At 48.6% G+C, this 27,269-nt stretch overlaps 1 protein-coding gene across 4 annotated transcripts; it reads right to left on the bottom strand.

The window, feature by feature from the left end:
* Positions 1–79: 79 nt before the first annotated feature.
* Positions 80–26,829, bottom strand: FBXO17 (F-box protein 17). 4 transcript variants are annotated; one of them, XM_081273751.1, is made up of 8 exons: positions 26,691–26,829; positions 22,408–22,604; positions 5,962–6,330; positions 5,291–5,402; positions 2,776–2,871; positions 1,884–2,019; positions 1,648–1,727; positions 1,345–1,483 (listed from the first exon to the last, which is right to left on the bottom strand). In XM_081273751.1, the coding sequence occupies exons 3-7, from the start codon at positions 6,311–6,313 to the stop codon at positions 1,671–1,673; spliced, it is 753 nt and encodes a 250-aa protein (XP_081129877.1). In that variant the 5' UTR covers positions 6,314–6,330; positions 22,408–22,604; positions 26,691–26,829; the 3' UTR covers positions 1,345–1,483; positions 1,648–1,670. The 4 variants fall into 4 exon arrangements, with proteins under 4 accessions (XP_081129874.1, XP_081129875.1, XP_081129876.1 ...); XM_081273748.1 differs by lacking the exon at positions 1,648–1,727 and having other exon boundaries at positions 80–1,482; XM_081273749.1 differs by lacking the exons at positions 1,648–1,727; positions 22,408–22,604 and having other exon boundaries at positions 80–1,482; positions 26,691–26,823.
* Between the last annotated feature and the right edge of the window lie 440 nt (positions 26,830–27,269).

Here is a 27,269-nt window from a genome sequence, read left to right as displayed (position 1 = left end):
GGGCAGGGCACAGACAGCCCCACCCTCGAGCGTGGGCACCTGGGCAGTGGCAGCCATTGTAGGGTTGAGGTTGAAGGGTGCTGAAAGGGTTTAACAGCCCCTCAATTCAGCAGAGCATCTTGCTGGGTCTGTAGACAGGATGCTGCCTGGTTCATGAATTGCTAACAAAAGCCAGTTACATCTTTAAAAAAGAAAAAGGATTAAACAGGGTGTGCTGCCTGACTCGATGTAGTGACTCACACGCCTGGGTTCAACCTATAGCAGCCCCCGCTCTGGGCCTCTGTTTCCAAATGGCACTGACAGCAAGATACCGACTCATGGGATCGCAGGCCTGGCCATATTTGAATTTAAGCTGTGGGAGTTGTGTTTTCATCCTTGGGCTCTGGAGCCCAGGCCTCCCCTGCACTGGCCTGGTGAGCTATAATAATAGGTCATTTAAATGGTTTTGATAAGGACACCTGCATGAGAGCTGTTGGGAAGACCCCTGAGGGCAGAACTGGGAGTCACTCAGCTGTAGCCCTCTGGGTTCTGGAAGCTCATCTTTGTGCCGGAAGCATGCACAAAGATTGTAAACATGAAACTACGGTCCTTTAAAAGACCAGAGCTGGAGATGAACCATTATACTAATAATAGACAAAAAACACCCGTTACCTCATGTTTAGCACCAATTTTATTGAGCTGGTTGGTTGGTTGACCATGTCTGGAAATGAGGAAAGAGCTCCTGGCACACCTTGCTCAAGAAGTCTCTATAAAAGACGGTGTGAGTGCAGGGAAGGAGGGTGGATCTGGCTGGAGCTGAGGGCAGGGACCTGGCTCCAGGGGAGGTGCTGATGGGCAGCGGGGTGGACATTGCTCAGCAGTGGGGGGTTCATGGCCCCACAGCTGGATCCTGGAGACTCCCCAAACCACATGGGATTTCTTTGAGGTCTTTGCTGGTCTCCAGGTCGGATGCTCTGAACGGCCTCCGCTCCCTGTCAGCAGTCAGCTCACCCCAAAACACGCAGACCAGTCACCAGGGAATGGTTTACCCACTGACATCACATGAGGAAATAATTTATAGACATGAACCAACTAAATGTCAGTTACTTTTATGACATCCCCAGCTGGGGAGCTGAGGAAGCTCTAAGGAGCCCCCTGGGTCCCTGGTTTGTCACACAGCATGAGGACCGCCATGCCAAAACAGCAGCAAGTGGGTTACGGGAGGTGTGCCCGGAACAAGCCACACGGGACCCCCACTGTCCCTGAGTATCCTCTGGCTCTGGGATGTGAAGCCACCCTTGATTTTGACAGCATCCAGCAGGTGGCAGTGCAGTCTGGACTGCGGGGTCAGGCTGGTCACTAGGACGGGCGGATCCTGATTCTCACGCTGGAGTGGGTCACCAGGGCACCATAGTGTCCCACCCAAGAACGCATGTCTCTCCCGTACTGCTCAAAGGACACGTAGCGGATGCCCTTGCCAAAGTTGGTGAAGACGTGGGAGACCTGCGGGACGAGAAGGAGGGGTCCTGTGCTCGCCTCTTCGCCTCAGCAGGTGCTCCCGAGTACCCAGCAGGCACCTCTGGGCCCTGCTGGGGGTGCTAGGGGACAGCAGTGAGGCCAGCAGCAAAAAAGACAAGCACACAGGGTAAGGACTGTGTTCACCTTAACAGTACCCTGCACACAGTAGGCGCTCAATGTTTGTTGAAGGTTGTTGTGCTAATACATCTGCAAACATCCTGGAACGAGGCCTGGGATGTGATGTAAAAGGGTTCAGAAATCGTCAGCTATTACTACTGGTGTCCAGCCCATGACAGCGGAGAAGGGAAGCCCAGCAGGTGACAGGTTGGGCAGGTGGGCCTTGGAGGGAGGGGGTCGAGGGTGAGGGGAAGGCGCTCTGGACCCACCTGTCGGCAGCTCCTCTCAGTCCATTGAAGGACCGGGTTGGGGGACGCTGAGAACTTGACCACTTCGTTTTCATACATGTCCAGGAGGCGGACCCGAAGCCGGTAGATGCAGCCGCAGTTTTCTCGGGCGCCCCACCTGCCGGGTGGCAGTGAGCCTTGATGCTCCTGCAACCCAGCCAGCTCTTTCTGGGTTGGGCATCAAGGAGGGAGGCTGAGGCTGGTTTTCTCTGCACCCAGATGAGGGTCCTACACACCTAAACAGCTTGGGCATCTCTGGGGGCGGAGCCTGGTCCTGGGATGGAGCCAGAGTCCGTGGGGGGAGCCTGGGTGCCCCCAGAGTGGAGTGGAGCCTGGAGGGCCGTGGGGGGGGGGGGCTAGACTAGGGTGCTTGGGCTGTGAGGCCCGGGCCCCAGCCACAACCTAGGGGAGGAGCCCGAAGATCTAGAGAAAGAACTGGAGCCCCAGGGAAGAGATGGAGTGCCGCGCAGGGAACCTGGGTGCTCTGGAAGGAGGGAGCTCGTGTAAGCTCATGGTCCCCACCCCAACTGTGCTTCCTCTGAACGTCAGTTCTTAGGGCATGGCGGTGCTTTCAGAAGCCTTGGACCTTAGGGTCAACGCAGAGTTGGGGATGATGGTGACATCAGACCAGTTGCTGACCTCATGTGAACAACCCAGGGGGTCTGCTGGGAAGAGGGTGGGGAGGCGGGCATAGCCCAGGCCCTGGGCTCACCAAGGGTCCATCCCTCCCTGGCTGTGCAACTATGACAGTCTGCTTCACCCAAAGAGTGCGCAGTTCCAGCCTGACCTCCGATGGAGGCTGGAACTGAGGTCTTGCTGCGCCACCACCATGGCTCACCTCTGTGGCTCCAGGACAGACTGCTACTCCACTCACCAGTCGGCCACGCAGATCTCGATCTGGGCGCTGTCCAGCAGCTCCTGCCACACGCCCTCCATCACCAGGTCCACAAGCTGCCTCTTGAAGCACCATCTGGGAGGGGAGACGCAGGAGATGGAGCACACAGTGCTGATCTTCAAGCTGCACCTAGAAATCACCTCCTCCAGGACGCTTCCTCGGATCACCATGCCTAAAGTAGCGGCTCAGGGTTTGCTTTCCAGGATAGGAAGATGCCCGATAGGCTGTGTCACTGCGTCACTGTGCTGGGCATCTCTCATTGTGTCTCAGATCCGCTCCCCTTTTTCCACCCTGTTCTGGGCTCCAGGAGGCTGACCTATATACCAGCCTGCCCTGAGTGCTTGTGGGGGACTGGGGTATGAGTGCAAATGGAGGTCACACAGTGGACACACAAGCAGGGAGTTCCTGGGCCTCCTAAAATGTGGGGGCCCACTGGGCATGGTGGTGGGTACCTGTAGTCTTAGCTACTTAGGAGGCAGAGGCAGGAGGATTGCTTGGGCCCAGTTTGAGACCAGCCTGAAATTTGAGACAAGATCCAGTCTCAATTAAAAAGAAAAAGAAAAATGTGTGAGGTCCCAGGGCCAAGGTCGCATGATCTTTATGGCATTGTCACCCTTATTTTCTGCTTTCTGATGGTGAGCCAATGGGGTGCTGCAGCAGGAGATGCAAGGAAGGGGACAGAGTCAAAGTCAGGTACTAAACCTACTGGGTCCATCCTGAGAGACGGCTGTGTCTCCCAAAGGAAGACACAGCCCCTCAGCACCCTCTGCTTACAGGCTTCTCTGTCCTTTTTCAATAGCTGCTTCCTCCCTTCCCCTGAAGGCTGGAGGTGGCAATGTCCCTCCTCTTCTTCATTACTAGCCCAGCCCTGGGGTCCAGTAGGATCCCCTATAGTTTGCCCAATATTTACAAACAGTTCCTTTTCCTAATTTGAATGTAAGATACTAACAGAAATAGTGTAGCCCTCTTTGAGAATACAACAGACATTGATCTGTGGAGCAGAAGAGTGTGAGGGACAGACCTAGGTATATATGCAGACGTCATAAATGATACAGACAGCAACACCACTTTATGGGGAATGGAAGGATTCTGTAGCAGTGCTGGGAAAACTGCCTCAGTATATGGTGTGTGGGGAGTTGGTCCTTACATAACAGCACATTCAAGAGTAAAGATCTAATGTAAAGAGCTGTGAGGTTACTAGAAGAGAATATAAGAGACATATAAAAGACCAGTGTCAATATCTAGGGTGGGGAGGAATTGTTTTAAAAAAAAATTTCAAGAATACAATTTTTTTTTTCAGTTCTGTGTATCATACCAATGGCCTCATGTATGCTAGGGAATCGCTCTCTTTCTAAGCTATACCCCCAGCCCAAGAATACATATTCTAAAGCAAAAAGAGAGAGAAGTTTGATCATACAGAAATAACAGATTTCTGCCAACAAAGAACACAGTTAGTAGAGATGGCAGATTGGGAAAAAATTTCTGCCACTCCCAGATGGACAAGGGACATCTAGACTACAAGGAATCCCCCCCCCCCTCCCTGCACTGAGGATTGAACCCAGGGCCATTTAACCACTAAGCCATATCCCCATCCCTTTTTAAATTTGAGACCGGGCATCGCTAAGTTGCCGAGGCCGGCTTTGAACTTGCCTTCCTCCTGCCTCAGCTTCCCAGGCTGCTGGGATTACAGCGTGCATTACCACACCCAGCAAGACTACAAGGAATTCTTGCATGTTTTAGGAAAAAGATTTCAGTCCTAGTGGAAAATATGAACAGGTAATTTACAAAAGAATGAATTTTAAAAGCTAGCAAGCACATGAAGACATGCTTCATTATTAGTAAACATAACAATGCAAAGTAAGCAAAGAGATATCACTTCACCCATATGTAGTGGCAATGACTAAAAAGCTAGGTTCCCTCAAGGGAACCTTTACCTAAAGAAGAGGACAAGCAGAATGAGTATGGGGTGGGGGTGGGGGCAAGTACAAGAGAGAATCAACTAATTAATCAAATAGTTTTGATGTCTTCATAGTATTTATCATAATCAGAAGCTCCGGGGCTATATCACCTGGGTGCAAACCCCAGCTCCATCACTAGATATTAGTTTATCTCTGAAATTCAGTGTCCTATTATAAAATGTTCCAAGAATAGTACCCGTGTCATAGGGTTGTTGCCAAAATTGAGTTACATGTAAAGTGTGTAGCATAGGCTAACCCCTCTAAAATGCTTGTTGTGTTGTTATGTTACTGTTTATGTTTGTCCCCCCAACTCTACATTTAAAATGAAAAAGAAAAACGGGCACATTGCCAACGTTTCTGATTTTTCCTTGTATCTCTGGCCTATAAAACTGCCTGGAATCTGAGTATTTGGCAGGCTTTCAACAAACGTTGGTAAATGGATGAAAGAGGAAAGAGACTGAAGGTAGGGACAAGGATGGTGAATCGGGTTCCTTGCCCTCTTTAGGCCATTACCCCCACGAACAAGGGCCACTCACTCGAAAGAAGTCACAAAGCAGGTCTGGGAAGGGGCCCCTGGCACCAGTGTCAGGTTCTTTTCCACGGCCCAGCCATTTCCTCCATGCTCCACCTCCCAGCCTCTGAAGCCCTCTGCGAGAATAAAACAGTTGAATAACAGGCCAGGTGGCCCGGCAGAGTGCCCCTCATCACCAATTTGCCCCGCCCACCAGACCTGGCATGTGGCATTCCTTGTCCCACAACCTCGCCACACAGACCGCCCATCCACTCAGCTTCTCAGCCCCATTCGGTCCTTCCTCCTCGGTCCCGCCCCTCTGTTGTCCTCCCCTCAATCTCTGTAGCTACCCTCCTCGCCCGCCCACTCTCCGGGTTTCCCGCCCCTGCAAGGTGGTCCAGGCCTTCTATGCAAGCTCCGCCCCCTCCAGCCTTCAATTGGCTTCAGCCCAGCACGCCCCTGGTTCCACTTCCTAGGCCACGCCCACCGGGTTTACCTCTCCAGCTTCCCGTCTCAGCCCCGCCTCCTGTGCCCTCCAGCCGCCTTGCCTATTGGTTATATCTCAGGCCCTGGCCCCGCCCGCCCCTCAGTCCCGCGGGGCCTCACACCCCACAGGTCTCCAGTCCCCCGGCCCGCCACATCTTCCGGCCCCGCCCCTGGGCACGCCCCCCTCCCGGCCCCGCCCGCGGCACGCACGCTCTCCGCAGGAGTTGAAGATGAGGTTGCGGCCCAGAGGCGCCCGCAGGCAGTAGCGCGCCAGGGCGCAGAGCGGGAGTTCTTCTTTGTCGTCGTCGTCGCTTGGTGGGCAGCGCTGGGCCAAGGCGTAGAAAGCGCGGCCCTCGGCGCTGCGGTCGCGAGCCAGCTGAAGCAGCCACACGGTGGGCCCGTCTACCACGTCGCGCCAGGCACGGCACACCGGGCGGCAGCGGGTCACTAAGGCTCGCGGCGGCACGTGGCTCAGCACCTGCACGAGCAGCTCCGGGGGCAGCACGTCCAGGGCCACGGGCGGGTCTGCGGGCAGCCGCCGCCTCGACGGCCGAGCGCCCATCTCCCGCCGCCGGCGTCCTGCAGGTCGAGAGGGGGCGGCGAGTCAGCGCCAAGGTCATGGGGTCCCTGAGCGACCCAGGGGCTGCCACGGCCGCGAAAGCTACGAAGCTACGGACTCGGTTCCAGCCTCCTGGCTCTGAACATTGATAGAGAAAGAGAGACCCTCACTTCTTCCTCCTTCCTTCTGGGGCAAAAGACCCCTCCCTGGGCCGACTGACTCCATTAGGCGGCTAACCCTAGCTCCCATCGCACTTGTGCCAGGCAGAGCCCTTTATATTACCATAAGATACAGACCCCTCCCAGCGGAAAACTAACCCCAACCCTCCCTTGACCACTCTCTCCTACCCCTCCAGCGACAGCTTTCTATCCAGGGTCTCATGCATACTAGGCATGTGCTTTACCTCTGAGCTACATCCCCGGCCCAGCCCCATTTCCTTGTTTCTTTTTATAGCAATGCTTCTTGCAACTAAGTGAGAGGCCCAGTCTCAAAAAAAAAAAAAAAAAAAAGCCGGTGCAGTGGCCCACACCTGTAATTCCAGCAATTTAGCGAGGCCCTTAAGCAACTCAGCAAGATAAATAAATAAAAAGGGCTGGGGACTGGCTCAGTGGTTGAGAGCCTCTAGGTTCAATTCCCAGTACCAAAAAAAAAGAATACACGGGAACCAGCTTGGTAGAGCTCTCTCCTAGCATGTGCAAGGCCCCAGGCTCCATCTTCAACAAACAAAAACCTTCTCAAAACAATTGTCTAGACTCACCACCTCACATCTTCAGCTTTCATTCTCTTGCCAACCTTTCCAGTCCGGCCTTGCTCCCTGCCCTGTGCTGAGATGTTGAGGTAACAGCGACCTCCAGGATGCCAGGCCTAGTTACTGTCCCTTGGTCGCCTTGCTTGACCTCAGCAGCATCTGCTGATTATTCACCCCACCTCCCCTCTGGACTCCTGTCGTCTCTGGTGGTTTCTTGTCAGTCTCCCTGGCTGGCTCTTTCTCTTCTCTCTGATCTCACAGAGTGGGAGCTGGGCCTCTGAAACTCTTCTCTATCAATCCTTGCCATCCCTCTCCCCCTTGCTTCTCTCCTCCATGGTCGCTCCTCACAAGCATCCAAGTCACAGGTAGTGCCCTGCCCTCCTTGGAGCCCTCCTGTGACTCCACCCCACTCTAGGTGAAAGCTCAGTCCTTCCCCGGGTCCACGAGTGCCGCGTCCGGCAAAAATGGACCGAGTCCGGCGAGAGACATCGGGGTTAAAAGAATTCACAGGACACCAAGGTTCTTCATCCAGGGAGAGTCTGTCTTTATTATCTCAGCTCATACTTATATATTTCTTTCAGACAGAATGGAAAGTTACTGGTAGGCGGAAGCAAGGACGGAGGGGAGCAGGTGGTTCTTGTCCACTCATACTAAGCCTTCAACCAGGAACCTTATCAGACCCAAGCAGGTCAGGACGTTCCCACATAACCGTTATAGGCTGAATAATATGGAAACAGACACCACAAATCTTTCAAGGCCTTGGGAGCTGGCCTCTTTGGCGTGCACACAAGAAACCAGGGCTGGGCCCAAGCCCCGGGGGCCAGGGGGAATCCGAGCCAGCACACGAGGCCCCTGTGATCTGCTTCATCCTCTCTATTCTCATCTCCCTCTCAGTCACTCTGCCCCAGCCACACTGGCCTCCGTGCCTCTGGGGCCTCTGTGCCTCTGGGCCTTCACCCTGGCTGTCCCCTCCACCTGGATCCAGATGATTTCTTTGCTTACTGATTTTCTTTGCTTTAGGTCTTTGCTCAAATGTCAGCTTTTCCACGGGGCTTTCCCTGACAACCTTATTTACAACTTCAGGGCGTCACCACCACTACCTACGCCCCTTCCCTTCAACTCACTTAACACTTCTCTAACACACCTATTACCTTCTAACAGAAAACACGAATAACTATGCAATTAACTTATTGATCCTCTTTAATATCTGTCTTTCCTACCATATCATAATCATCATGAGGGCAGAAATTGTTTCTTTTGCACGTGGCCTACAACAGTGCCTGATTCATACTAAGTGCCTACAACAGTGCCTGATGCATACTAAGTATTTAATAAAGAGAATGTTAAACGGATGAATGGGCTGGTGTGCAGCTCAGTGGTTGAGCGCTTGCTTGGCATGTGTCAGGCCCTGGGTTCTATCCTCATGGCTGCCAACAACAAAACAAAACCCCACAAAAATAGAAGCAAAACCATTTCGAGGATGAGGGAACTGATGTCACACATGTGTAACCAGGTGGGACTCAGTGACTAGCTCAAGGTCTAGTCAAAACTCACTTCATACCCTGAGGCAGATCCCTCTAGTAGGGAAAGCACAGAGTCGCCCACCCATCCTGTCTGGGTCCAAGTCCCAACTAAGCTTCCAGCTAGTTTTAGGATCACCGGCAAGTCGCTTAACCTCTCTTTACCTGTTTCCTCTTCTGAAAATGGGATGTTAAAAGTGCTGACTTCTGCTGAGTGCGGTGACACATGCCTGTAATCCCAGTGACTCGGGAGGCTGAGGCAGGACGATCACAGGTTCAAAGCCAGCCTCAGCAATTTAGCAAGGCTGTGAGCAACTCAGTGAGACCCTGCCTCTAAATAAAAACTAAAAAGGACTGAGGATATGGCTCAGTGGTTAAGTACCCTTGAATTCAATCCCCAGCACCAAAAAAAAAAAAAAAAAAAGTGCCAACTTTATAGGGCAATAGTGAGGATAAGGCAAATCAATATTTATTTATAAAGTGCTTACAAAAAGCCCGTGGGGGCTCATAAGTAAGAGCGATATTAATTTAATATTAAGCACCAAATTATGTCAGTTGCTAATACTATTATTACGCTTCACAAAAAAGCAACAAGCAACTATTCAGCTGTGATATTTTCACACAGTGTATTTATTGGCCCTAATTAAGCCATCGGACTGTGCGTCTAAGCTGGATCATCTCACTGAATCTGATCATCTTGTTAACAGGCGAAACAATCCTCCGAGGTCGCCCTGGGTTAAGAGGCTCCAATGAGCTAATGCTTGTCATATGGGCGCACACAGGAAGTGCTCAGTTCATGTCAGCTATTATTATTTTTAAGCAGATTGATTAAGGTTTTGTTTGAAAGAAAAGAGGACTGGAGGGCTGGGGATGTAGCTCAATGGTAGATCACTTGCCTGGTATGTGCAGTGCCTTGGGTTCAATCCCCAGCACTGAAAAAAAGAAAAGATTCTCTCAGGCAGGTGTCCCATGGATAGAGCAAAAATTCTATTGTATCTTTTTAATTTTTATGTTGAGATGGGATCTTGGTAAGTAGCTGAGGCTGGCTTTAAACTTATGATCCTCCTGCCTCAGCCTCCTGAGTTGCTGGGATGACAGGTGTGCACCACCAGACCCAGCTCTGATACTATCTTTATCCCCACTACAGAAGAACTGAAGTCATGGAGACAGATTTTAGAGAGATTAGTTTGTGCTTTTTTCCACTTGGTTGTTAGCTGTATTAATAATTGTCTGTGACTCCTAAACCAGCCACCAGTTTGCCTGGCAGGGATATGAGACCAACCAGGTCCACTCTTCTTAGGAGTGTGCTGGTCTTTGGCAATCTGGGGCTGGGGTGGCTGTCTCAGCCAATGAGGGCACTCAGACACCATTAAGGAGCAAGGACCTCCAAGAGATACGCTTCTTGCCAGGCACAGTGGCCCACACCTGTAATCTCAGCAGCTCAGGAGGCTGAGGAAAGATCATGAGTTCAAAGCCAGCCTCAGCAACTTAGCAAGGCCCTAAGCAACTCAGTGAGACCCTGTCTCTAATAAAATACAAAAACGGGCTGGGGATGTGGCTCAGTGGGTTAGCATCCAATCCCTGGTACCAAAACAAACAATATAAAAACGCACCTCTTGCGTTCTCAGCCATCCTACACAAACCACACAAGCAGTTGCTCAGGACACACCAGGTCCCTCATATCCAACATGTTGCAACCTCAAGGCCAATTTCAAGCCCGGTACTTCCTGCTGCCCTACTTACCCCAAATAACTACAATGACTTTCCCTACTGACATGTTCTTCCCGAGTTTATAACTTCTCATTACGTTGCAGGGTCTTTGTGACCACCTCAGCTTCCAGAGCAATGTGGAAGTGACGTTGCCCAGGGATTTCCAAAACCTCAAAAGGTCCCTGCCTGATGGGCCCTCCTTTGGAGCCCTGAGTCCAGGGGTGTGCTGCTAAATGGTTAACAAGTGGCTCTTAGGAGCCGGGTGGGGAAGAGCTGGGATTTATAGACTCTGTGACTTTCCGTGGGGTAAATCGTACCCACCAAGGCTGATTGCAAACGGCCCAAGTGAAATCCCTGAGCTGTGCGGTTGGCATGAGCTCGAAAGAGATTTGAACAATTAATTAGCTAGAGCAAGCTGCCTGTGTCATGGCAGGAGCCTGGGTGCCCTGAAGTCTTCATGCAGAGAGAGGCGGAGACAGGGAGGTGGCACCAGCTGCTCCAGCATCAGCTGTTTCAATCTCCCCATCGCCAGATGCAGGAATGAAGAAGCTCTGGGATGACCCAGCCTCGGCCCCAGTCTGATGGCAACTGCATGAGACCCTCCCCCCAAAATGTGGACCACTTAGCTGGGCTCAGTCAGTCCCTAGAACCACAAAAGATAATAATAAAATAACGTTTTTTTGGGCAGGGGGATTGAACCCAGGGGTGCTTTACCACTGAGCCACACCCTAGACCTTTTATGTTTTGTTTTATTTATTTGTTTGTTTGCACTTTCAAAAAAGATCAATTAACATAATTTCATTGAACTCAGGGGCACTTGACCCCTGAGTCACATCCCCAGCCCTTTTATGTATTTTATTTAGAGACAGGGTCTCACGGAGCTGCTTAGCACCTCACTTTTGCTGAGGCTGGCTTTGAACTCGTGATTTTTCCGTCTTAGCCTCTGAGCCACTGGGATTACAAGAATGTGCCACCATGCCCGGCCCTTATGTTTTATTATGAGACAGGTTCTCATTAAGTCACAAAGGGTCTTGCTAAATTGCTGAGGCTGGCCTCAAACTTGCAATCCTCCTGCCTCAGCCTCCCAAATTGTTGGGATTCCAGGTGTGCACCACCTTGCCTGGCCTGAATTGTTGTTCATCAGGCTGTTATGCAGCACTAGCTAGATGGAACTATGCTTGGGGACCTACCTTGAGTGGGATGGAGACCCTTGAAGTAGCCCCCAATAAGAAACAGTGGGTGTCCAAACTTAGACCTATTTGAATTCAAATCCTGATGCAACCCCCTGTGTGATTTGGGGAAATCCAAATCTCCCCTGTGTGATTTGGGGAAAAAATATTTATTTCCTTTGTAGCTTGTAAATATAAGTCAGGAATAGCATGATTTTTTTAAAACGTTGGTTTAAGTACTACGACTGCTATTTTTGTTTGTGTAATATCTTTCTTTATTTCAAAATATTTTATTTAAAAATCTAGAATTGGATCTTTTGGCCCCTGAGAATGCGGTCAATGACTCAGTGACTCATGTCACCATAAATGGAGAGTCTATCCTCTGTCTTCATGGGTTCTCTATCCTTGGACTCAACAAGCACTAATGGTACATATTTGGGGGGAAAAAAGGACGTATTTTGTTGTTGTTGTTATTCACTAAACAATACAACAACTATTTATATAGCATTTGTACTGCATTAGGAACTATAAGTGATCTAGGGATGTTTAAGGTTTACAGGAAGGTGTACATAAGTTCTATGCTGCTTGATTTATTTTTTGGTGGTGCTGGAGATCAAACCCGGTCTTCAAGCATGCTAGGCAAGTCTCTCCCTGAGGGACATCTCCAGTTCCACTCTTGTATAAGGACTTGAGCATTCCAGGATTTTGGTATCCTTGGGTGAGTGGAGGGGATCTTGAAACCAACTCCTGGGGATCTCAAGAGATGGTGGTATGTGCTGAACACAGCAGAAATGATTCCCTTCCAAGAGAATTTGAGAGCATTACAATGTCAAGCTGGGCAGAAGTCTACTTATTTAGAAAGCATATATTTTTTTCTATTTCTTGATCTGAGGGCTGGTTATATGTTCAAGATTCACTAGGATTCGATAGGTGGTTGGGTGCGGTGGCTCGCACCTATAACCCCAGCAGCTCGGGAGGCTGAGGCAGGAGAATTGCAAATTCAAAGCCAGCCTCAACAACTTAGCAAGGCTCTAAACAACTCAGCGAGAACCTGTGTCTAAATAAAATGTAAGGGGCTGGGGATGTGGCTCAAGCGGTAGCGTGCTCGCCTGGCATGCGTGTGGCCCGGGTTCGATCCTCAGCACCACATACAAACAAAGATGTTGTGTCCACCAATAACTAAAAAATAAATATTAAAATAATAAATAAATAAATAAATAAAATATAAAAAGGGCTTGGGATGTGGCTCTGAGTCAAGTGCCCCTGGATCCAATCCCTGGTATACACAAACACACACCAAAAAATAGTGAACAAAAGATGAGACTATTTTATAATGAAGGAATCCATAGGAACAATTTAACATCATGTAAATCTACTTAGGGGGCTGGGGTTGTGGCTCAGGGGTAGAGCGCTTACCTAGCACATATGAGGCACTGGGTTTGACTCTGAGCACCACATAAAAATAAAAAAAATATCAAAATAATTATGTTCATCTACAACTAAGAAATATTTTTTTAAAATTTACCTAACAATTCTTTAACTTGTATAGTTTATGGAAGCCAGAGACCTTTTAATAGTGACTAAGAAATTTTGCACAAAAATACCTATTACTCAATGAGTATCGATGCATTTGTTTTGGCTTGTTTACATATATATATTTTTTCCTTTTTTTATTGAGAAACTTAAGAGTAATGATCATTTTTATTTATTTAGTTATGAATGGTTCTGGGGCTGGGCTTAGATTGTGCCAGACAGTGGCTGGGGCCGGGTCAGAGAGGGCTTCCTTGCACCTGGGATGGGAAGACAAGAAGAGTTGGTGCTTGTTCTCAGGCTTTTCTGTTTTCACAGGGTCTAGCAGGAGCCTGCACTTTCAAAAACGATCAATTAACATAATTTCATCTGCAAGGCTGATTGCCTTGGGCAGGTTTCACCAGCAAAGAATTCTCCTGCCCCAAATTCGGACAGCATCCCCAACACACTGCCTTCATTGTCTATAGTCCTGTTTTTACTTTGTAAGTTTTACTTTTATTAACTGCATCGGCTAACAACCATTAGAATAACTTGCGTATAGTCTTGGTATGATTAGAAATATTTTCACTTGATGTGATATTATACATTTTTGTCCTTAGAATGTCATTTCATGCTAGGTGCGGTGGTGCATGCCTGTAGTCCCAGTGGCTCAGGAGGCTGAGGCAGGAGGATCATGAGTTCAAAGCCAGCCTCAGCAACAGTGAGGCACTAAGCAACTCAGTGAAACGCTGTCTCTAAATAAAATACAAAATAGGGCTGGGGGGGGGGGCTGGGGATGTGGCTCAAGTGGTAGCACGCTCGCCTGGCATGTGTACGGCCTGGGTTCGATCCTCAGCACCACATACAAAGAAAGATGTTGTGTCCGCCGATAACTAAAAAATAAATATTAAAAAAAAATAGGGCTGGGGACGTGGCTCAGTGGTTGAGTGCCCAAAGTTCAATCCCAAGTACTCCCCCCCCCCAAATAAAAAACTGAAAGTGAGATGCTCTCTGATGATTCACCCGGGGAAGGGGACAAGAGGAGGTGGGTCCCTGTGTACATCATGAGAGCATCAGGGAGAGCTGTGAGCGAGCCATCAGGTCAACGCCAGAAACCACCATCAACAACCCCCATCCCAGAGAGAGTTGCACCACAGTCGTGAAAGCTGGGTGATGGTGGGACTTGGGGTGTGTACACATGCACGTGTAAATCTTTTCATTTATTTTTTTGCATGTGGATCCTATACTTTCTAAAATGGGCACCACTAAATAAAAAAGAGCTTCGTTGATGTATAGTTGACCTTCACCAAAGCGCACACAGGTCAAGTACGCAGCTGGGAAACCCTGACCACGCTCAAGAGGCTGCCGCCATCTAGGGTTTGCCCCGTCCCAGTGAACCCCCAAATGCCATTCCAAAGCAACGACTAATCTGCTTTCTGACGCTGGAAGTCGGATTTTTTCCTTTCTATAATTCCATGGCAATAGAATGACAGAGTGTGCCAGGTGACTGCCTCCTTGTTCCAAGCCGCGAAATTGGAGGGGGCCCTTTAAATCTTTTTCCCTGGGCAGCGGACGCGATGCTACGTTTTGTCAGTAGATGGCGCCAGAGAGGCGCCGCTGGAGGCCGGGTGGGGCGGGGCGGCGGCTCCCTGGCCGCAGCGTCTCCAGCGGTGGGTCCCGCGGCGCGTGGCGGACAGCAGCGCGCACCTCACCCGAGAACCGCTTTCCCGGCAAATTCCATTACGGGGACGCCTTTGCCCTTGGACGGCTACAGCAAACCTGCTCCAGCAAGGTCAAGATCTCTCCCAGGGCTGCCCTCCTTCTCAGCCTCCCTCCCCTTACTTAGACTGGCTGATCTTTTTATCTACTATTTATTTTTCTTTTCTTTCTTTAATTCCCCCCCCACACACACACACCCCCAGACTTGGTCTCACTATGTGGCTCAGGCTGGCTTCAAACTCCTGGGCTCAAGGTGATCTGCTGCCTCAGCCTCCCTAGTGGCTGGGGCTACAGGTACACCCAGCATTGAGTCTGCTATTTTTATATTCATCACCGTTCTTTCTCTTTGTTTTTTAGCAGCCAATCGCTTGCACTCTGATTCCCTGTTATAATTAATAATTCTGTAGCTTAAACATTCTCTGTTCAAATTCCTCTGTGGTTTCAGTCTCCTGATTGGACCCTGACTGACACATATAATAGTGCTTCCTTACATCTACTTCCTTCCTTCAGCATAACATATGTGTGATTCATCTACATTGTTGGGTGTGTTCATCCGTCGTTCATTCCTTTTTTATTGCTGAGTAGTATTCCATTGAACAGATAAACCATAATCTGTCCACTCATCTGGGTTGTTTCCAGTTTGAGGCTGTTATGAGTAAAGCTGCTATGATCATTCGTTACACACGTTACACACACGTGTGGACATACATTTGCATTTCTTTTGAGTAAATACCTAGCAGTAGAATTCCTGGGTCATGGGGTAAGTATTTAACTTTTTTTTCCCCTTGGTACTTGTGATTGAACCCGGGGAAGCTTTACCACTGAGCTACCTCCCAGCCCTTTTTATTATTTTTTTTTTTTATTTCGAAATAAGGGATGGCTAAGTTGCTGAGCCTGGCCTCAAACTTTGATCCTCCTGCCTCAGCCTTCCGAGTTGTTGGGATTACAGGCATGTGCCACCACATCTGGCAACTCTTTTACTTTTGAACGGTCGCTGATGGTGTTTCTAACCTGCTACAGATGGATACACAAGGTCATACTAAGACAAGATTAAGATTCCTTTCTCTTTAGGAGGATTTATATGTTCAAAGATTCAGCATGGCTTCCCCTTCAAGAAGGCAAACTGAGCTATTGATAATCAAGATGTGTCACAGCCTGTGTGAGCCCGTGGACACATTAGTTTTTAAGGAACCAAATGTGGGTGCCTGATGATCAGAGGTTCCGGAACCCCTGATCCCACACCCCGGGTTCACCTCTTATGTGCCTGTTCTGTGCCAGACTCTCCACACGTTATCTCAGGGACCCCAAGTTCAGAGACCCACTGGAGTGGAGGTCCCCCTGAGGCAGGCTGGGTGGAAGAAACGGACTGAGGCTGGGACCCGGACTCACCAGGGGTCCTCAGCTTGGCTGCATCTTCCAGCTTCTCCAAAGAAGCCAGATATCCCAGCTTTTATGTGAAATCACTCAAATTTGAAATATAAAGATGAATCTTAGAAAATCAAAGTACAACGTGGGCCAGATAAGACATCTCTCTGCAGACCCGGGAACCGACCGGGGGTTCCAAGCAGTGGAGGGGAGTGGGGATTGGAATCTGGGCAGTGTGGCCTCTCTCTTAAAGGCCACCCTCCAAGCCAGGCGTGGTGGCGCACATGTCTATAATCCCTGTGGCTCAGGAGGCTGAGGCAGGAGGATCGCAGGTTCAAAGTCAGCCTCAGCATCTTAGTGAGACCCTGACTTTAAATAAAATATAAAAAGGGCTGGGGATGCGGCTCGGTGTTAGTTAAGCATCCCTGGGTTCAATCCCTGGTGCCAAAAAAAAAAAAAAAAAAAAGGGAAGAAAGAAAGTAAGATGGAAATCCTGGCACCAACAGGGCCACCTGCAAAACTGAGTTCTCAGTCGTCCTTTGAACCTGAGCAAGGGGCTGGGGGAGCAGGACTCTGTTACAATAGCTCCACGTCAAAAACAAAACACACAGGAAGCCCAGACCTGACACCCAGCCTCCTGTTTGGAAAAGTGTTTGGACAGCAAGGCTCACCAGAAGTGGTGACTGCACAGGAGCCGCTTGACGGAATACGGAAGTCCACAAGCAGAACTGACCCCAGAGGACAAAGAGACAATCAGAGGAAACAGAAGAAAAGAAAAACCTTCACGGGACACCTAGGGCCGGTCTCCTGGGCTTTGGACCTGCACAAAACGGCCCAGGCTTGTTTAACATTCTGCTGCTGCCCCGTGTGTGTGTGTGTGTGTGTGTGTGTGTGTGTGTGTGTGTGTGTGTCTAGAGATTGAACCCAGGGAGCTCCACCACCAAGCGACAACCCCAGCCCTTGTTATTTGAGACAGGGTCTCACCAAATTGCCCAGACTGGTCTCCAATCTGTGATCCTCCTGCCTCAGCCTCCTGAATTGCTGGGTTTACAGGTGTGTGCCACCAGACCCAGCTTAAATCTTTTTTCTTTTTCTTTTTTTTTTTTTTTTTTTTTGGTACCAGGGATTGAACCCAGGAGTGCTTAACCACTGAGCCACATCCCCAGCCCTTTTTATGTTTTATTTTGAGAGAGGGTCTCGCTAAGTTGCTTAAGGCCTCACTAAGTTTCTGAGGCTGGCTTTGACCTTGTAATCTCCTCCCGAGTTGCTGGGTAAAATAATTTCTGAACAAGGGGCCCCGCATTTTCATTTTGCCTAGGGACCCGTAAACGATGCAGCTAGTCCTAAACACACCTAGGTTGAGATGTGCTCAACAAAACAGGCAGCCGATACTATAAAGGGAAGGGACAGAGATCCAAGAAGTGGATTGGATGATTACTAACAGGAAGAAGCTTCTCACAGAAGGGAATAATTAATTAATTAATGAGTAATAAGAGGAAAAAATGTGAGGTGTTAATTCTAAGGGCCAGAGCGCAGAGGGGAGGAGAGATAAGGGACACTCACCAGTTACCAGCTGCGGCCAAACCAGCAAAATCACCAGCCCCACATTCCAGACCAGATGTTGAAATCCTACCTCAAACACCAGGTGGCCAAGCCACCCCGCACCCTGCATCCTGCCCACAGCCAACCCTACCCAGGGACAGGTGCTTCCCACAGTCGGTCCTCGGTTCCCAACCTCCTGCTGGGCCACCGCATCCCAGGTAGCTTCAGTGGAAACGGTCACCCCTCCCTCCCCAAGAGTCACAAAGGTGCTCTCGGCTGCCAGCTCTGGTGGGTGGGTTTTGAGCTGTTACCTGGCCTAGCTGCTGGTCCTTCCTGGAACTTGTCCCCTACCAGTCCTTTCTGGCTAGCAGTCGACACGGCTCATTACCTCACAGGTTCCTTGATCTCCAGAATCTTTTCCCTGGTGCAGGGCTGGAGCGGAACCCAAGGCCTCAGTGTGCTGGGCACGTTCTCCACGCCTGAGCTCCACCAGGGACCTTCAAGAATTTTAACTGAGAAATCGAGAAAAAAACTAAAACCTTATTTGTGTTAGATCCGTTTAATGCAGCCCAGGAAAAAGGATTCAGAGCTGGGGATGTGAGTTAGGGCTAGAGCCCTGGCCTGGCAGGCTCCATCCCTAGGACCACAAATAAAAAAAGGAATCATTTTGACCTGGAGACTAGGAGGATTCTCTTTACAGTGGCTCTGTTTATTGTTTTATTTGTTTGTTTATACTGGGGATCCAACACAGGAGCCCTCAACCACTGAGCCGCATCCCCAGCCCTTTTTTACATTTTATTTAGAGACAGGGTCTTACTGAGTTGCTTAGGACCTCACTAAGTTGCTGAGGCTGGCTTTCAACCTGCGATCCTCCTGCCTCAGCCTCCTGGGTCTCTGGGTTTACAGGCATGCGCCACTTTGCCCAGCTTGTTTATTGGTTTTCATGGGAAAAGGAGTGTCTTTTTCTACAACTGGTACTAGGACAATTGGAAATCTACATGCAAAAAGAGGAATTTTAGACCATTGCTTCACACTCTATCAAATCAAAATTAATCATGCACCTAAACTTCAGAGTTAAAACTGGGGCTGGGGGTGCAGCTCAGTGGTAGAGCATGTGCTTATCATGTGTAAGACCCTTGCTTTCACCCCCAGCACCACACTGCCCACCCCGAGAGTTAAAACTGCAGAACTATTACAAAGAAACAAGAGAAAAATTTTGTGATTACAACTTAGGCAAAGATTTTTTTTTAGATACAATACCAAGAGTGTGATTTTCTTTTCTTCTCTTCTCTCTCTCTCTCTCTCTCTCTCTCTCTCTCTCTCTCTCTTGTACTGAGAATTGAGCCCAGGGATTTACCACTGAGCCACATCCACAGGCCTTTTTATTTTATTTTATTTTATTTTTGAGAGGGTCTCACTGAGTTGCTTAGGGCCTTGCTAAGATGTTAAAGCTGGCCTTGAACTTGCAATCCTCCTGCCTCAGCCTCCTGAGTTGCTGGGATTATAGGAGTATGCCACCTTCCCTGCCCAAAAATATGAATTTCAAAAGAAAAAAAAAGACAAACCAGACACCATCAAGATAAAAGAAAAAAAATCAAAACTACACTGAGACTCCATCTCACTCCAGTCAGAATGACAATCACCAAGAATACAAGCAACAATAAACGTTGGTGAGGATGTGGGGGAAGGAACACTAATACTTTGCCGTGGGACTGCAAATAGATGCAGCCACTTGGAGATTCCCCAGAAAACTGGGAATGGAACCACCGTTTGACCCAGTCATCCCACTCTTCAGTTTATACCCAAAGAACTTAGAAACAGCATACTACAGGGACACAGTCACATCAACATTTATAGCAGCTCAATTCACAAGAGCTAGACTATGGAACCAACGTAGGTGACCTTCAACAGATTAATGGATAAAGAAATTGTGGTATATATACTCAATGGAGTATTACTCGGCCTTAAAGAAGAATGAAATTATGACATAATTTGAGGGTAAATGGGTGGAATTAAAGAATATCATGCTAGGGGCTGGGGATGTGGCTCAAGCAGTAGCGCGCTCGCCTGGCATGCGTGCAGCCCGGGTTCCATCCTCAAAACCACATACCAACAAAGATGTTGTGTCCGCCGAAAACTAAAAAAATAATAAATAAATATTAAAATTCTCTCTCTCTCTCTTTAAAAAAAATGAAAGGTATAAAGAATATCATGCTAAACGAAATAAGTCAATCCCAAAGAACTAAAGGCTGAATGTTTTCTCTGATATGCAGATGCTAATTCACAATAGGGCCGGGGAGGAGAGGTATTTTAGACCAGACAGAGGGGAGTGAAGGGAGGGGAGGAGGCATGGAGGTAGGAAGGATAGAAGAATGAATCAGATATTATCATCCTACGTGCATATATGAGTACACGCCCTGTGCAACTCTACATCACGTACAACCAGACAGATGAGACCAGACGGATGAGAAGTTGCACTCCATTTACGTATAATGTGTCAAAGTGCGCTCCACTGTCATGGATAACTAATTAGAATACCCCCTCCCCCCAAAAGAAGCCTAATTAAATAAAAATATAATGAAATAAAAAGAATAAAACTTTTGTACTTCAAAAGACCCCATTAGCACTTGCCCATCATGCCTGGATTTGGCCCCAGCACCACTACCAAGAAAACAAATCAAAATCTTTGAGAAAATGAAAAGAGAAGAGTATGGCCCAATGAAACAATCCTTGCCTAGCATGGGCAAGACCATGGGTTCAATCCCTGGTCTCTCACACACACACACACACACACACACACACACACACACACACGACAAGCTATAGATGGCAGAAAAAATTGCAAATCAGATTGCAAAAAAGATGAAGGACTTGTATTCAAAATATGTAAAAAACACTGAACATTCACTAACAAGACAAACCAACTAAAATGGATAAAAGATTTGAATAGACATTAATTTAAAAAGATGCAGGAATGACTAAGAAGCAGATGAAAGTTGCTTAATGGAATTAGGCATTAGGAAAATACAAATTAAAATCACCAGAAGGATTGGGGTTGTGACTCAGTGGTAGAGTGCTCACCTAGCTCGTGTGAGGCCCTGGGTTTGATCCTCAGCACCACATAAAAATAAAATAAAGATATTGTGTCCAACTATAACTAAAAAATAATAAATATTTTTAAAAAAATCTCCAGAAGATACTTCACAGGCATTACAATGTCTATTATTTAAACTGACACTGTTGACAAGTGTTGTGGGGGATCTGGAGACAACTGGGACCTGGTGGGAATGTAAACCTGTATATCCATGTTTAAGCTTCTTTAAAAATTTAATATTAAAAAAAAGCTAAGCATCAACTTACCATGAGATCCAACAATTCTGAGTAGATTTTCTACCCAAGATAAATAAAAACAGACATTCACACAAAGACACAGATGCAACTGTTCATATCAGCATTGAACATTCAGAAACAATTTAAATATCCATTCATTGGGACCTAGACAGAATGTGGTATGTCCATTCAATGGAGTACTATTCAGCAATAAAAAAGAGCAAATATTATACACACCCAAACCAGTGTGCTAAATGGAAGCCAGTTGGAGAAGACTCCCTGTTACATAGGTACTTAAATGAAATGTTCAGAAAAAGGCAAGTCTATACATACAGAAACTGTCTTTTTGCAGGGGGGCCAGGGGGAGAACAGAGTGACTACAAATAGGCAAAAGGAGCTTCTGGAGGTGACAGAAATGCTCTTAAACTGTGATGATGGCTGCAGCAACTGCAAGATCACTAAAAGTCACTGAGTTTTCCACTTAAATTTCACCTTTTGTGTGTGTGTGTGTGTGTGTGTGTGTGTGTGTGGTAGTGAGGATTGAGCCCAGGGTGCTCAGCCACTGAGCCACATCCCCAAACTTTTTTTATATTTTACTTTAGAGACAGGGTCTCACTGGGTTACTTAGGGCCTCTCTAAGTTGCTGAGGCTGGCTTTGAATTCATGATCCTCCTGCCTCAGCCTCTCCACTGGGATGTACGGCACCGGCTTTAAATTTCACCTCTTAATAAGGCTGTTAAACAGAAGAGTCCTGCAGACTTCCTAGGCTAAACCTATTGTCCCAGGGTCATTAGGATGATTCCTCAAAGTCCAGAAGGTGGGTTCCTGGGGAGAGAGAGGGTTCCTAACCAGAAGGAGCAAATGAAAAACTTGAGCTAGCAATGACCCTGTTGACCTGGACACAAGTTCCTCAGGTCGTTGCTTTAGAATTATTTGTTAAATTGTACATGCAAGATTTAGACCCTTTTCTGTATGGATGTTATATTTTGCAAATAAGAAAAATAGTGCTATCAATGAACACCAGGATAATATAAACCAGAGAAGGACACGTCTAATTGTATCGTAGTGGAAATAACGATCATCCGTATTTGTTGAGGACGTTCTTTATGTGCATCATCCAGGTCCTGGAAAATTTCTGGGCAAGAGGGCATCATGGGGCTAGCAAGGGCCATGGGTTTGGGGAATTGCTGATGACAGGTGTGCCCTTATGGGTGGGGGGCCTGAAACCAGGGATGGTACTCAGACCTATATGGACTATGTTTTTTCCTGGGCACACACCTACGGTAAAGTTCAATTTATAGATTAGGCACCGTGAGAAATTAAAACAGTGACTAACAATAAAATAGAAAGTTTTAACAACACCAAGTCTTAAAAGTGATTTGAATTCAGCTTCTGTCTTTTTTCCTCTCCCTCCCTGCCCCGGCCCCCCGGCCCAGTACTGGGGATCGAACCCAAGGGAGCTCTACCACTGAGCTCCAACCCAACCTTTTCAATTTGAGTTTCAGACAGGATCTGGCTAAGCTGCCCAGGCTGGCCTCGAATTTGCGATCCTCCTGCCTCAACCTCCCGAGTCACTGGGATCACAGATAGGTGCCATTGCATAGTTTCAAATGTAGGATCTCTCCAATCTGCATGGGGTTGTCCTCACCTTCTGTCATCCTGTGAGATGCCACGGTGCCTGCCTGATGAGATGAATGAACAGAGGTGAAGGGCAGGCATCCGGGCATCGTGGCCGAACCCTAGGCTGCTGTGTAAGGGCAACTTGAACAGAGCACTGGGATTTTGCCACAAGCCACCTGATCATTAATATCTAAGGCAGCTTCCAAGTAACTTAGAGGGGGCTGTGTATACAGGACAAAGGATGGATCTGCGCCCCAGGCAGGAAGGAGCGGACGTCAAGAGAGTTTGCCATGCTCCTCAGACCAGCATGCCATTTCAATCTCATGAATTGCTCATTTCTGGAATTTTCCATTTCAGATTTTCTGACTGCAGTTGACATAGGGTAATTGTAACCAAAGCAAAAGTGCAGAGGAGGAGGACCTCTCTGTGAATGTGTTTGGTTGCCCAGGGCTCCCTGGTTATCAGGATTTGCCTAATCTTGGAAAAGACTAGTTTCCCAAATGCGCCCACAGACTTCTAGTAACTCCCTCGCCTCATGGTTGTGGGGAAATCAGATGAGATTAGGGCCTGGCCCTCAACAAATGTTAGCTGCGGGTAGAAGCGTGTTACTATGATTAGCAGCTAGGGCCCCAGCGTGGGCCTCCATGTGTCGGAATCATGCCTCACTGGAACTCTGACGAGGAATGTGGGAGGGAGATGCCTTAGGAAATCACCAGATGAAACACAGCAGGACCAAGAACGGTCCCTAGGGCACAATCAAAACCACACCGGGAATTTTAAGAAAAAAAAAAATGCCCAGTTCAAAAATCCATCCCAAGCAAAAAAAAAGTGGAAGGGAGTACCCAACAGTGGTTATGATGTTAACAGTGTTCACAGGAAACAGACGGTGGGAGTCAAGAAAACCCCTTCACCAAATAATAAACGCTCCTGTTAACTGAGCATCTACTTTGCTCTGGGCTGGTGGAAAGTACTTTACAAAACCTCAGGGAAAACTCACCAACAACTCCATGAGGTGGACATTGCTTTCCCCATGGGGAAACTGAGATTTGGAGGAGAGAAGCTACGTGCTCAAAGTCACCTGGCAAGACTGTGGTAGAGCCATGGTGAGAGACGAAATCACAATGAATTTAGTTATAGATCGAATTAGTTTTTATTCACAAGTCATAAATCAGGGTGGCCTTGTGTGTGTGTGTGTGTGTGTGTGTGTGTGTGTGTGTTAATGGGGATCTAAACCCAGGGGCACTCTACCACGAAGCTACACCCACAGCCCTTTTTTTTTTTTTTTTATTTTGAAATAGTCTTGCTAGGTTGCTGAGGCTGGTCTTGAACTTGAGATCCTCCTGCCTCGGCATCCAGAGTTGCTGGGATTACGGGCCTCTGTGCACGGCTCTGGCAGCCTCCATTCTACAGTAGGGAATGTGAGGTCCTACCAGCCGTGGGAGAAGAGTGGGCTTTGTAAGGTGAGATGGAGGGAACAAAACAGTAGGACCAAAAAAGCTGATTGGCCAACATCATGTTATTTAGGTTACATTCTGGAGGGGTCATGAAAGGGGACTTCCTTACACACTGACTCAGGTAGACAGGAATGTTTTGTTGTTGTTGTTTTAGGAAAAATGGTGTGTTTGGGGTTTCATCTGCTTCTTTAAAAGTTTCCGTAATAATGTAGCATTTGGCATGAGTGACTCCATTTTGGTTGGGTCCTGTCCCTTGGGGCCTAGCTCAGGAGCTCAGGACTCCCATCATTTTGTTTAAGAGCCGGGACTTGAATCCTAATGTACAGGATCTGTAGATTGTGCCACTATATGAATCTCCTCTCTTTCTTCATTTCTAGATAATTTTGCTTTATGTTTCCCAATTTTTTATTTTAACATTTTCATCATGTAGAAAACTTTGAAGAATAGTAAAATGAACATTTTGCCATACTGTACTCCCTCTGTTTGTGCTACTAGTCACCCAGGCTGGCCTTAAACTCCTGATCCTCCTGCTTCAGCCTCCCAAGTTGCTGGGTTTACACACTTGTACCGCTGTGCCCAGTGCTGAGGGCCATTACCAAGTAGGAATGACGCATCGATTTCCTTGCCAGCGTACCCCATGTTAAATTTGCTGTGACCTTGCATGTGTGTTTGAGAAAGATGACCCTACTCAAGGACGAGGGTGGATCCAGGATTAGGGTGTATCCTGCAGTTTGAGGAAGTATCCCGGTCCTTGGGTTAAGGGCGTTCCCAGTTTAAGACCTTGGGTTTTAGGGAAGTTCGATGTTGAGGATTATTGCTGCTGGAAATAGGGCGTTCCTGCTGCCTGAGCTCCCGTTGAGCTCTCGTGAGATTCAGAGAGCATTTTGGGAGGAAAGCCTCGTGGAGGAGGTGAATTGGGTGGCAGCAGAACTGGGATTGCCCCAGAACGTGTGTGGAGGCCGGTGTGAGTTCGGGAATAAAGAATTGCTGTTTGAATCTACAAAGCTGTGTGGTGGCTCGTGATTCTGTGCCCAGCCAAGACTGCGGCAGCCCAGCTCTGGTTTTCTTAATTCAAACCACTGTCATTTATTTATTTTATTTATTTTTCTTTCTTCTTTTTTTTTTTTTTCCTTCTGGTACCAGGGATTGAACCCAGGGGCACTTAACCACTGAGCTTCATCTGCAGCCTTTTTTATATTTTATTTAGAGACAGGGTCTCACTGACTTCCTTAGGGCTTCACTGAGTTGCTGAGGCTGGCTTTGAACTCGCAATCCTACTGCCTCAGCCCCCTGAGCCGTTGGGATTACAGGTGTGTGCCACCATGCCCCGCCCATTTCATTTTTTCTTAAAGAAATTATATTTTTTGAATCACAGAAAAAAAGTTGGTAGGCTCATCTTCTATTTGATTTAGTAGCTGTATATACAACCTGATTGGCTAAAAACATTTTATAATTTACATGTATATTTAGACCATTTATTTTTTTTTAAATGTATCTTTTAAAGTATGCTCCTTAGCCTAGCCTTACAAAGAAGAGGTGTCAACAGATAATGGGTATATTTATTGGAATAAGAAATACAAGTTCATTTTTTAATTAATTTATTTATTGTGGTGCTGTGGATGAAACCTGAGGCCTCACACATGCTGGACAAGTGCTTGCCCACTGAGCCACCCCCCTAACCTAGAAATACAAAAGTTTAAGAAATTATTTTATGTTAGGAAAGTAGTCAATAGAGAAATTAAGAATCATGTTATGATTATATGGAAAAGACAGGAAGTGTGGAGCTGATGAAAGTCGTCCCCTATTTTAAGCAAGGGATCAATGGACACATTGTTTAAGAGTTCAAAAATGAAGAAATAATCCAAAAGTTTGCTTTTAAGATTTGGAAGCATTTACCCAAGGAATACATAGCAGAAAAAGTTAAAAAATATGCACGATCGATTACGAGTTACTTTATCCGTTTTTGAAAAGTAAATTAATTACCAAAAAAAAAAATTATAGATATCTCTGCCCAGCAGGAGAGCAGCTAAAGTTTAAACGACTGTTTGTTGAACCCCACCCCCCACCCCCCCAGCTCGCAGGCTCCCTGGGTCCCACTGTCTTTTCTTCTGGTGGCTTCCCAGGACATTTAAACCATTACTCTTTATTTAAAAACCCTTTCGTAATATCTCACTCTCTCAAAGTGGGAAGCAAACAGATGCTGTCTGAAGTTGAGGGAACAAGGAGAACGTTCATTGAGGAAAAAAAAAAAAAAATCCTGAGCTTTGCAAAGTAACTTCGGCGAACTCAGAAGCGGAGGCGTGGCCACCGCCACCCTGCAGGCTGCTGAGCCAAGCCGAGGCCCGGGCTCCTAACGCGCAGCCTCGGGGACCCGGGGCACCGGCGGCCAGGGGCACAGCAGGCGGCCGCGAACACGAGTCGGCCGGGGCGGTTCAGCGAGTATCGACGGGCGACACCCGTGGAACCGCGGAGGGGTCGGGGTGGCGGGGTGCGCGTTGGGACCCGTTTTAAGAGCAAAGCTCAGGACCGTGCGAGGCTTCCTAACGAGCGTTTGCAGAACTCTTTGAGTTTACAGCGGGCTGGGATGGAGGGGGGCCTGGGAAGGGGGCGCAGGGACGCCCGGGGACCCACCCCACCCCGGGAGCACCCCGCTGCGGGTGAGGACGGAGCCCTCGGTCACACCTGGGTCCCTACCTGTCCGGCGCTCCCCGGGCGGCCCGCTCGCGGGGGTCTGGGGACCAGGATCGTCTTCCCGCCCTGCTCGGGAGGCAGTCGGGGGGCTCCCCGGGATCGGCCTGCCCAGGGAGCCCCGGGACCCGGCTCTGGGCCCCCGGTCCTCTCCTCGGGGCTGGCGGCTGCAATCCGGAGCCGGGACCCGCAGCCGAGCGCTGTGGCCGGCGGGCGGGAGGTGGCCCTGCCCCGGCGGCTGCGCCTGGAGCCAGCGAGGGCGGCGCCCGGATCCGGAGGGCGGCGGGCGCCGCGCGGAGGGAGGGCCGGGCCAGGAGCCGTCCCGCGCTGGAGATCCCGGGAGCCTCGCTGTCCCCACGTGGCTGCCTGAGATCCGGGACCCGGGTTCGCACCGTGGGCACCTCCTCTCGGCGGGTTCCGCCGCCCCCAGGCCCCCGCGGTGGCGCTGCGCCGGGCTCCCGGCTCCCCGAGCCCTTCTCAGTGGCCTGGGGCTGAAGCCGCCTCCGTCATTCACAACGACCCTCAGATCCTGAGCCCCTGCACAGCTCGTCCGTGGCCCATCCGAGACTGTGAACCAGAAGCAGA

Source organism: Spermophilus citellus (assembly GCF_964194105.1).
Source record: "Spermophilus citellus genome assembly, chromosome: 18".
Classification (NCBI taxonomy): domain Eukaryota; kingdom Metazoa; phylum Chordata; class Mammalia; order Rodentia; family Sciuridae; genus Spermophilus; species Spermophilus citellus.
The sequence above is the reverse complement of the archived record's forward strand: the minus strand, read 5'-3'. Positions and strand labels throughout refer to the sequence as shown.

Bases quoted from the DNA above. Each gene is read 5' to 3' on its own strand.
- FBXO17 (XM_081273748.1), bottom strand. From the start codon at position 6,313: ATGGGCGCTCGGCCGTCGAGGCGGCGGCTGCCCGCAGACCCGCCCGTG. The intron at 2,020-2,775 runs GTGAGTGGAGTA...GCCACCCGGCAG, and splicing joins GAGATCTGCGTGGCCGACTG to GTGGGGCGCCCGAGAAAACT. The intron at 1,483-1,883 runs GTGGGTCCAGAG...CTCGTCCCGCAG, and splicing joins CTGAGAGGAGCTGCCGACAG to GTCTCCCACGTCTTCACCAA.